Source organism: Pseudopipra pipra, chromosome 2 (genome assembly GCF_036250125.1).
Source record: "Pseudopipra pipra isolate bDixPip1 chromosome 2, bDixPip1.hap1, whole genome shotgun sequence".
Lineage (NCBI taxonomy): Eukaryota > Metazoa > Chordata > Aves > Passeriformes > Pipridae > Pseudopipra > Pseudopipra pipra.
The window spans coordinates 110,284,388-110,296,740 of NC_087550.1; the positions used below are offsets into that span (position 1 = coordinate 110,284,388).

Here is a 12,353-nt window from a genome sequence, read left to right on the forward strand (position 1 = left end):
AAATATTCATCACATTATCCAAAAAAAATTACCTTGTATGTTAGCTTGTTCTTCGTATAATTGTGCACCCATAAAATTTTATGAGTGACCTTTCCCGCTTGGCAATCTATCACAATACAACCCTGTGGCAGAGGTTTCTTCCCTGTTCCCTTAAGATTGAAGATATTTTCAGTGCCAGCTGTAACATTTCGTAGAATAAGCCTCCCCTATGACAAAGAAAGCAGAAAAAAAAAGTTTCAGCACTGTACAAGTCCCCTTTGGCTGCCAAAGCAACTCTTTTAGTTTATTAATCTTATATCTAGGTGGAAAAGCACGCTTACAAGAAAGTGCTCTTATTGACTTTTCTAGTTCTTAAGTAAATTCCATTGCTAAACAGAGAACAAAACCAAAAAACCAAAAGCTTTTATTTTTAGTTTTTCTAAATTATGACAGTTAACAATATAAAGTCTCCATATTTCTAGATTCTATAATTTTTGGCTTCTTCTTGAAAAACAAATATAAAAAAAACTATGTTCTTATGCCTCCTTGTTTCTCACATAATATTGAACTTCACTCATTGAGCATTTCCACCTGTCCTTCACCTGGGGGAACTGGGAATGCTGAGCTTGGAGAAAAGGAGACTCAAGGGGAACTCATTACTCTCTACAACTACTTGAAAGAAGGTTGTAGTGAGGTGGAGGTGGGTCTCTCCTCTATGTCTCAAGTGAAAAGCTGAAAGGAAATGGTCTTAAATTGTGACATGGGAAGTTCAGATTAGTTAGAAAAAAAGGTTTTACTGAAAGAGTGGTTAGGAACTAGAATTAGCTGCCCAGGGAGGTGGTGGAGTCACCTTCTGTAAAAATGTTCAAGAAGCATCTGGATGCAGCACTTGGGCTTTGGTTTAAGGGTGACTGTGGTGGTGCTGGGTTGTTGGCTGGACTAGATAATACTGGAGGTCTCTTACAACCTTGGTGATTTTGTGATTCAACTAAAATATTCTCCATAATCATTTGCCATCAAAGGATTCAAGGCTTTTGGCTTTTAATAATTTTATAATACTGGATTCCTAAACTACATTACATTTGGCTGGTAATGAAAGCAAAATGGTTACTTATGTTTTACAGAATATTTTGGGGATTTTTTGTCTTTGGCAATTCACACATTTCAATAGCAACCTGCAGTTAAAATCTCTCAGCTCTTATACAGGCAAAACTACAAATACTGCTTCTTGCTAAATGTGTCATAACCTTTGCTCTGCTCTTCATTTTAGCATCAGAACAGTGATTATTCTGATGGCAAAAGCAGCTGTGAAGTGGTGCCTTAACTTGCAAAAGAAATTATTTTACTAAATAAAGTACTCATCACATAAATTCGTGATGTATGCACGCAACGAGAAATACTCAGTCTTACCACTTTATTGCTTAGGCAACAAAATACAATTTAATATATATATTTAAATTCAGACTAACACAATGTATATTTTTGTGATAAAAGTTCTGAATCTTTACAGAACAACTGTAGGATTTAAGGACTTAATAGAAATGAATAGAAATGAAGAATTTAACAGAAAAATAAATAAAGAAGAGATGATAATGAGGGGTGGAGAAATCTACCACACCTAATCTTAAGGTTTGCAAAATTAGTTCGTTTGGGTGTTACTTCAGTTAGTAGGAAATCCTTCCATTTCTTTCTCTCAAGCAAATGCTTTAATATTACTGTCTAAGCGCTTTCATAATTTGGATACTGATGGAACTTTACTGATAGAAGCATCCTTTTCAAATGTTGAAACTAATTTCCCTCTTACCGTAGTTGTATACTCAGCAGCAGGATTGAACGTGAGAGGATAAAGAGCTGTTTCACCTACACCAACATTTATTACAGGAGGGCCATAAAACCCCTCTCCTTCCAACTTTGCTTCAAGTTTCCAGTCCACACAGGAAGTATTACTCTGAAATAAAAGCAAAATGTAAATTAGATTATGGATTTAAATTTTTTAATGTGCGTTTCAGCTTTCACCTGCAGTTATCACCACATCAGAGTACAGTATTCATTTGCTCAAAGTACTGGCTCAGAGCACCTTTGGGGAGAATAAAAACAGTGTATTTTAAAAATGAATTAAACTAATAATAAATCTCTTACTCCAGGCAGCCAGAAGTACAGCACCCATACTATCAGTAGCAATACTGTCAGCAGGAATACTCATTAGAAAAATATGAGCATGATCTAGCTAATGGTCAAGATGGAATTCGTAAGTATCATCATAAACATTTAGAAGTATCTTTATGGTGCTGTTTAATGTTAGCCAAAATTCTGTTCCTCTTCCATCTGTAAAAAAATCTTCCTGTACCTCTTTGAAGTGCTGATGTGGTATGTTGGCCTATATTGCCTCATTTGGCAACTGACTTTATTACAGGATCAGTCTTGCTAATGAATTAAGAACTCTGTCTCCAAAGGAGTATTTACAGTCCTGTGTTCTCAGAATCTGGTCTTTCAAGAGACTAAACTACCTTAAAGAATGCCTGTCCTGAGGAGTATGAAAGCCTATTTAAGAAATATGTTTATCTTGCATCCAGATGTCACAAGACTGCTTGGTTATGGTAGAAAGTGAGATATTTTGTAATACATGCTTGAAGGTTGCATAAAAATAGTCAAACTAAAATAATGCTGTTCAGACTCCTATTATTTGAAAGAACCAGACAACTAAACATCCAATTGGAAAAAAAAAAAAGGCTAACATCCATCTGAAAGAGAACATAAACTACCATTCATAAGCCAATATACATGCCTTGTCAAATAGAGAAGATTAATCTGACATGATCTATGAAAAGAGAGGATACTCTTTTCACCCATAACAGTCTTCATCTGTGGAAAATTGTATATAAGCATCAGAGATAAACAGTGGATTGAGGGACTAGAGATGATACTTCAGTCCTTTTTTCCTTCTTTGAAAGTGTTTCAAGCTCAGCACACTCAGTTTCAGAAATTAAGAACCTGTGCTCATCAGAACTAACCAATGGCATGACACAAGACCTGCAGTATCTTATATATAAGGTTTGATTAATATCTAAGACTAATGCTTAATTTTTAGTTCTTTAGAGGTAAATTTCCCAGTGGTTTAGCTTGTATGTCTGTTTGGAATTTTGACGTTTGTGTAGTGCCTCAGTCTTTCAAAATACTTTTATCACCCTAGTCTCCAAGTCTGTAATAACCACAATTACATATCTCTGGTAGAAAACACAAAAGAAAAAAAGTAATTTGCTGATATCCTCATGCCAAGGATAAAATGAAAGTGAAAAGCAGGCATCAAAAGTGTATTTTTATTCTCATGGTTTTTTTCTCCACAATATCAGGAACAGCTTTATCCTTTTGAAAACCAGCTTGACCAGTTTTAAAACTGGCAAGTCATCACTCTGCTAGTTTTGCACTTTAAAAGGTGGGATAGAGGAAAAGCATCATCATGATTGTTCTTAGGTAAGGAAAAGAGGAAGATAGTGAAAATTTGGGGGCTTAAATTGTTTTATTTTTAATGATTTCTAGTGCCATTGGTATCAGATGCTTCCTTTATCCACACTAGTGATTATTACACCAATATGTGGAGCAAGTAATTCTTCTTAATCTCTAACACAAGAACTTATCATTTAGAGAAATTCAGTTGACAAACATGGCCACTTTGAAATTCTTTTGTAATAAATCTTTCTAACACAGCATGAATTTGTCTAAAAGTATCTTCTAAAGAAAGTTCTACTCCCTTGTACTTGTTCACTTTTAATCACTTAATCACCTAATTCTTACAGGATCTCTGCTTAATGCAAAATCTTATCCAAAGCCTGTTAAAACAATAAGAAATACAACTAATGCTAAGGGAGTTAGAATTTTCTCACAGAATGGTAGGTGGTTCAATCCAAGGTACATAAAAAGGCTCCATGTATTGGACCTATACCCAGACAGGCTGAAAGTGATAGATGGAACGATTACACTCATCTCACACTTGAGAGAATTATGGAAACTTCAAAAGTTCAGCCTTAACTCCCATATTTAAAAAAAAAACCCAACAAACCAACCCCAATCACAGATCTCAGATTCCAACTGCATTCTTATTCTGCTTCTGTCATAATTCACTGTGTGGCTTTAAGCAAACCACTTGACAACTTTATTTGCTCCATTTATACAGTGTTCCACCTAACACACACGTTTGTCTGCTCACGTCTGCAAAAAGTGCTTTGAACACTAAATATTTGGTTCAAGAAACTATGTGTAGCAGATTGAACAATCCCACCCTCACTTTCACTATGAGCATCTGTCTTTCTCCATAGAATATTTCAAAGTTGAAAAATTAAAATTACATATACAATAGTGCTAACATAAAAATGTGCAAAAATTTGTGATGGAGAAGCTCCAACTAAAATAAGTGCATATAGAAATGTAAAGTATCTAACTCCTTACAAGAGTAACACATTTCTTGTACTGAACATGAAAGAAATCTTGTGAAAAGAATAATGTACAGTCACGAAAATTAACCTTACGATGTAAAAGGACAGGAAGAACTTCACATTTTCATATTTGTTTGTCCATCAATGTTTAATTTTGCAAATTTAGGGTATAATACTTTGAGTAGACTTTGTGATCATGTATATGCATTTTATAGAAAGAGAGAGACTAACATTCCCTCTTTCACACAGGCAGAGTACATGCTCTAATTGGGGTACTTTTTATTTCCTTGCTAAGAAAATGGGCAGGACTTAAAAGTATAAAAGCATAACTCCCCTGCATGACATTTAAAAGCATGTACTTAGGAACACTCTGAAGTGAAAAATAAAACCATCAAAAGAATAAAGCAAATCTATTTAGAAACTGTCTGTTTAAACAAGATGGAAAAACCCCTTACGCTTCTGTGTTATGCATCAGTTGTTTTTAAGCTAATGTAACATTCAAAAAAATCAAGTATTAATAAATAAAATATTAATATGTTAAAACGTGTTTGCAAGAAGAGACAGCACCGTAATATAGTTACCTTTCATTTTCTTTACTTTTTTTTTTCTTTATTTCTAATGAACTAGTTCTCTGTCTACTCTCACTATTTGGCAGAACATCCACAGTACAGTCTTTCCTCAGATATTAAGTCTTCTTGTTTGAATCTGCCCCCACTGTTTTGACTACCAAATTTCAGAATAATTTCTTTACAAATTAAGACACTAGTATTCTTCAGTGGCTCTGCAATCAAAAAGTTCTATCAAGTACATAAACCAAACCGTAGTTCAAATCTCAGGAAACATTCAATTGGTTTTATCTCTTAAAGAAACTTTATCCCTTCTCTCACAGATTAAGCTCCTTCCCTATTTTTTTTTTTAATTTTAAATGGGAAAAGTTATCTGAAATTTGATGAATAATTTTCTGAGGGAGATCGTATTGAGATCATATTGCATCCATTTTCACTCTTTGCTCTTACTCCTCATGTGTCAAGGGTTTCATATACAAAGTAGATATGATAAAAGCATAAACAATCTGCTGTCTATGCTTACCATATTTTTTTAACTGTATGTAATCTAGTTCTTCTATTTTATTCCTCAACATCTCTCCTTTTTTTCCTCTTCAGAAATAGTGCATTTATTCCCTAGGTTATACAATTCATTTTTTCACTTTTCTTGTGATAACATTATTCAGTAACAGACTAAAATTGCCAGAATTGAAACATTAGAATTAAGCCCAGCCAACTGTTAATTGAAGCATTTTTCCTAACAAGCTTTATATTATCTACAGTATGGACTTTGAGAAATAACACTCAAGTCAGTATTTACACACACTTGTGCATTTCACAATTGTGACTTTTAACAGTATTAATCAGGAATGCAGTTTTTTTTTAAATCCTATATCTTAGTTTAGTTTGTAATAGTAAAGTGAACTTACAATTGGAATATTCTGAATCACTGACTGGTAAGCTGGAGTTAGAAATTCAAGCTCTGCCTCAACTCTGTCTTTACTCACTACACATTCAATCTCATAGACACGAACATCGCAGGGGGACTTCAGAAGAATCTGACAGTGGTAGGAACCAGCATCCGGAGGAGTGAACTTTATAGGCAGCCCAACTGTATCACTTCCATCTAAAAAAAAACAAAACAAAACAAAACAAAACAAAACAAAGGATGTTGTAAAGGTTTCCAGAAACATCGAATTCACAAGCAGAATCTGAAGAGATTTCCAATAAACTTTAGGAGAGTCTCCTCAGCACTACCTGCAGCAATTTCCAACAGGCAATGGAATTTTAGGAGTGCTACCATATAAGCATAGCCACATTTTTGTTTTCCTAAAAAGTGATACATTGAAGCATGTGAACAATATTTTCTATTGATTTTAGTAGTGCACAGAGAGAAGTATTAAGATTTCTTACATCTAGCAGAAAAGTTTAAAATATATGAATTTCTGTAAATATAAAACAGTAGTGTATTAGTTACTACACTTTTGTCAACAGTTACCACCAGAGATACCAGTGATAATACAGTATATTTGGGTAAGAGTAGCTCCAACAATTACAGGAATTCTGTTAAACATAGTAGTTCTCACGATACCCCTTTAGACTTTTTCTGTGCCAAATTTTGGAGAGTTTCTGAAATTGCAGGGGTGTCCAAGTTGAAACAAAATCACAAAAAGTCACATTTCCCCAGTCCACAACACATAAGAAAAACTCCCCACCATAATCTCTAGAGCAAGGAAGAAGCAATACAAATGCTGTCAATCCTTGCACAGAGTCAGATGTAACAAGACTCTACAAAGGCTTCCTCTGTTCTTGCTTACAGAAAAGATCAGACTCACAGTATTTTAAGCCCCTCACTAGCCCTTGTAGGACTCTTTCCTAAGGAGAAAGGAAGGTACATGAGGAACTTCAGTGACTGCCATAAAAAGAGCTCCCCACTCCCAAGAGTCTCTAGGAAACCAGAAACACCACATGGAGATTGCAGCTGGAAAAACTTTGCTGTAGTTTTATATGTAACAAAGACTGTTTCTCTTCACTGTTTTTCAAAGTCAGAAACCAATTCCTAAAGTTGGAAAAGAGAACGAGGAAAGTCAGATACAATATAATGACACAAGAGAACCTTACAAATAAAGCTCCAAACAATTCACTTCTCTCTGAGGTAGAACACCTAACAAATTCTTGTGGAATTTTCCATTTTCTCCCTTATTTGGCTTACTTTCTGATGATATGTCTTCATTTGCAATGCTGCTATTTCTATTCCACAAAGTGGTGCTCCCTGATGTATTCAGGTTTCACCTCTCAGAAAATGAACCCCCAGCTGAAGTTTTCTTGTGGCCTTATGTCATCACTGCTTCGGTTTTTCCACAAAAATAGCTGAAGTTCAACAGACAAATTGTACAGACTGACATTATTAATCTTTCAACATTACTAGACTATCAGAAAGATTATAAATTGCACCTCAGGTTTAACCCTCTCTGAAATAATTAGTTTGTTCTCTTTTAAAGACAAGATTAATGGCCTGGTAGTTTTTTAATTATTACTATTTTTTCCATTTTATCATTAAGTTATTATCCCTATGGGCTATCCCATACAAGTGACCTGAGTTTATCAGTTATGCAAAGAATGAAACTGCCTTTTTCATTCCTCAGTTCATTAGTACAGTCCTGTCTACAAGAAGTATTTTAGGATGTTGAAACAAAATATTTACTTAAAATTTAAACTACACATTTTAAATACTTCTATTTCAAGATAAAGTAGATGTTTAAACATGTATTTGAAGAAAGGTAATTCAGCATACTGGAAATTCCAAAATATTTCGGTATGAGTTTTACTTTCTTGCACTAAATGAAAATTCTAATTACTAATAATTAGGGTTATCTTTCTCTGAGTTGGACCCATATTTGAAATGAACACTTTCAAACAGAAGTGTCTCCTATAAAAAAATTTTAAAAGAAAACCCATGAAAAGAATATTCCATATTTACAGTATTTAGTTTGGCATTACTTTGGTAAAAGTATTGTTTCTTATGCATTTAAAAATACACTGAAGAAAAGTTGAACAACTGAAATATTATGCTCAATTACAATGAATGAAAAGGAAAGCAAACAAATAGGTGATGTTTATTTAGCATGATAAGTATTTTCTACAATAAGATATGGTTTCTGAAGTGAGATAGGACCTTCAAATCGAAATTATGACAGAAATCACTTGTCTTTGAATTATCGGTGAAGGTCACTTTTTTTTCCTGCAAAACATTTTTCATGCTAATTTTAAATACCATAAAGTAAACTGGGCTTAAAATTGTCTCAGTGTAGCATGTTTTCTTCTTCCTAAGCCTCATAAGATACTCAACAAAGATTAATCAAGGAATACATTTAAAGATTTAATGAAAATAAATCATTGGGTCAAAACTTGCCTAACAACTTCGGAGACAAAAATTAGTAACAGTAAGAAATGGGCAACATTTATGTTGTTTCTATGTAAGAGGAAGCAGAGCCTGCAAGCATTTCTTCACAGTGAAAAGTCAGGCAGAACAGTACAGGGTTTTGTTACAGTTATACACAGGATATTTACTGTTTGACAGGGAGATGTTCCATATGAAATCGGCCAACCATTTTATTTTATAGAATTATGTCAGAAAAAAACCTATGGGAAACATTTACTCAATCATATTTGAGTGTGAGGCAGTTGTCAAAACAGGAGTATTTGAAAAAAACAAAACTTTTAGCTTGAATAGCACACATTCCTGGAAAGCTAATTTACAGCACGTAGACATTGGTCATGTTCTCTGGCACCTGCCATTTACTTGTGCCATTTACTTATTGCAAAAGACAATCTGATCATCATCCGGAATTAACAGTCCATGCCTTGTGGTTCTTAAAAATCTTATAACTCCTCATTTTAGGTCTGCCTGACCTGAATTCAAAGTTAGTCCTCTAACTGCATAAGCCAACAAACAGTACCTCTCAAAGAAAAGTAATGACAGTTGTTTTGACATTAAAATGTAAGAAAAAACATATTCTCCAAGTTTGTAATAAAACCACTTCGTAGAGTGTTCGCTGTTTAGTCCTATTGCAAACTGTGGGAGGAGGGCATGAGTAAGAATAGAAATGCTACTCTTCCATACCACACTCTGTTGGTATTATTTCTGAAGGTGCAAAGTATGGGCCTTCAGCAGTCGTCAACTAATTGCACATTATAATGGCTTTTGTTCAACAATGATGGTTCTATCTTTTTAGAAGTTCAAAGCTAAATTTCTCAGTGAACTTATCTCAGCCCCTGACACCATGCATGTGTCACAAATAAATGGTTAAATTAACCCGAGAACTGAATGTTCAGGTATGGACTCTTAGAAGGTTAAATAAGCAACCATTCTGACTTCTGTTTATATATCAGGTCTTCAAATGAGCTCATCTGAATTAAATCACTCTACTCAGTAGTCTTGAAAAAGCACCATCCTTTAATATACCCTAATGAATGCTAATAGGTTTTAAAATTTTTTCTATCACTGTGTATGTTTATTTGCTGATTTGCTCTCACTTTATCTGAATACAACAGATTTGTATGTTTCTAAAAAAACCTACTGTTTACAGGTTCTTTTTTCACTTAAATACAATATATCATTACACATCTAAACAGTTAAATACATTTTATCAACCAGAAAAGGAAAATCTACTGGGAAAAAAAAAAAAAAGAACGATCACAGGTTTTCCTTAATTGATTTAAAACTGCAAATGGGAGACAGTTTTTTCAGGGCACTCAGCAGTCATGTTTGTGTGTCACATTCAGAAGCCAGTGAGGAGCTGCATGTCACTACAAAAAAGCAAAACAAAGAGATTCTTGGGGATTGGTTGTTTAGTAATCATTGCCCCCTAATATTTCTGAAGAATACTCACAGGCACTTTAGAAACAAGCAGTCACTACACCGATGGGCAACTGGAACGCTGCCAAGTAAAAAGTTTGCTTAATACAACTTCAGAAATATTGTAATGCTTAGGTGCTTTCTTAAGTCATCTGATGAATAGCCTCTACCAAAAAGGATTAGCCAAATTATAAAGAATTACATTGAGGAAATAATTCAAAGACTCTCGATCTAAAATCACAATGAAGTCAGAGCTAAGTTCTCTCTAGAATTTACACACCAAATTTACAAAAAAATTCAAAACTGATTCTTTGTGACCTGAAAGAAGTGGCTGAGAGATCTTTAAAAAATAAGCAACAGAGAGGAGAAGACAGAAGACTAAACAAAATTTCCTACAAAGAGAAGAGCTCAAAACTATTGAAAGACTGCACTAAATGCATAAGAAAGTATTACATGGAGAGAGAATCAAAGACCAAGTCTCATATCACTCACTGCAAAATAGTAAGTTAATGTAAAATTAGTAATGCAGGCTTTATAGCAAAAAGATATAACAAGAGCTAAGTAGAGACTTCTGTGGTGTGGTTCCTTTCTTTTTGCAATCTAGAATTCTCTGAGTAAATAAGTTTTCTTTTTAAAAAAAAGAGAAAAAAAGTAAACCAGTTTTAACAGAAGCAAGCAAAAAAAGTTAAAAATATCTGAATCTATTAACTGTAGGAGCAATTATCTAGAAAGTAGAAAACATTTAACAATTCTTGATAGTTCCATAGAGAAAGCTTTTTCATAATTCACTAAGGAAGAAAGGAAAAAAAAAGAAAATTAATTAAAATAGAGAGCTCTTTTTGGACATTCTTTGCAAGTATAGCAGCAGGGAGCCAACACTGTTAAATACTGTAGTAAGAGGCAACAGAACTCTAATATTAGCTTTTGATATGGAATCTAAATTAGATAGCAAGGTGGAACAACGTTTTTCATTGAGAATGCATTGTGAGCTTTTATTTCTTCCTGGACAAGTTTAATGCAAAATAGTACAACCTAGCCATCAAAAAAAAAAAAATGTTTTTAATTCTATTTTCACACCTAGGTTTTTTATGTTATTTTTATAAACTAAGAAAATAAATCATATGGCATGGTAAAAAGCATTCTCAGTACATGCTTGCCTTAGAAAAGTTCATCAACATACATGATAATAAAATGCAGTAAGTGTATATCAGGACATGCTTGCTTAGGTGCATATCCCTCTGAAAATTAAAATGGATAAAAAAATCTCATAGAACTGCATAATTTTTTTCTTTACTGATGGAATATATTTGTAAATTTATCATTACATGACAACAGCCACTGGTATTTATTTTTGCAAGGCATAAAATAAAGTATTGATATGCTGTTACCAACATGCTGTTGAAATGCTTTTGAACAGCAATTGTTATCAATCATTTACTCCCATATATTTTCTTTCCTTTAAAATGCTTCTATCCAAAGGTATTGCTATCAGGTTTCTGCTGATAGTACAAGTGGTAATCTAAAGTCCTTTGAAGACAGAAGATTGTAAACAAACAAAAAAAAAAAGTCTGAAGAAAAGAAAACCAAATAAATAGGAAGCCATTCTTATAAAGTACTCAGATGCAATGGTAGCCATGAACTGTCACGTGCAATTATGTGCGATGCTCTGTCTCAGGAATTTCTACAGGTTCTTTTTTCCATTACTGAGAGCCACCCCCAGTGTCACCATACTATATATTTTAAGGCACAGACTATTCCAGAAAATTCATTAATTTCCAAACTCTAAGATAAATTCTTATTTAACACCAGATGACATATTACTGGATGTTTATCTTAACCCTAAAATTTCATCAAAAAATTGTTATATTAAGCCCTAACCTGACAGTTGGAGCAGAAGTGTGTATCTTAGGAAAGCTTCCACTTTCTTTTTTAAAAGACTGAGTGGTAAAAAGACTGTTGCTTCTATTGAGTTTGTGTCAGTATTTAACAAACCTCAAATTCACATAATTTTACAGGTACCACAAATTGTTTCATTACAAATCTCTGTCTTACGTAGAAAGTGCTATGCTTTCTGCAAAGAGCTTTTCACAGTCTTTACAGTCAGATATATTTTCCCTTTTTAAATACTTACAGGTAACCTGAGCAGGACCTCTTTCCCTCAGAGATCACTGCAAGATCAAGGTATTCAATCTTTCAAGACCTTGAAATAATTACTATAGAACTTGGCTGAACTCTCCCTCATTTGCAACCTTTCCTTCTGGATGTGATGTTCCCGTAATATGCTGCCTTTCATAAAATAGTAATAACACTTTTCAATATCTGCACTTTATTTTTCCAGTTAGGCATTCATGGAGCCATGTTTTTCAAAATTTTTTTGAAAAATCCCTTAATAAAAGAGCAAGGGAGCCGAAGTCAGAAAGACACGGAGGGGGAAGTAAGGTTGACAGCTTTAGTTCTCACTGTGTGAGAGGTGCTCTGCTGCTTTGCAGATTTTTTGAATATTATGGGAGACATCACTTTTCAAAACAAAGCTCTCCCTCC

The 12,353-nt window shown here is 33.9% G+C and overlaps 1 protein-coding gene across 3 annotated transcripts in view; it reads right to left on the bottom strand.

Moving 5' to 3' along the window:
- The window catches only part of CFAP47 (cilia and flagella associated protein 47), a 281,915-nt gene that overhangs the window by 150,837 nt on the left and 118,725 nt on the right, over nt 1–12,353 (bottom strand). For all 3 annotated transcript variants that reach the window (XM_064646845.1, XM_064646846.1, XM_064646844.1), the window contains exons 46-48: nt 5,884–6,080; nt 1,784–1,927; nt 33–206 (exon numbers count right to left, since the gene is read on the bottom strand). In XM_064646845.1, the coding sequence (XP_064502915.1) occupies nt 33–206; nt 1,784–1,927; nt 5,884–6,080 (515 nt within the window). The remainder of the gene's footprint in view (nt 1–32; nt 207–1,783; nt 1,928–5,883; nt 6,081–12,353) is intronic.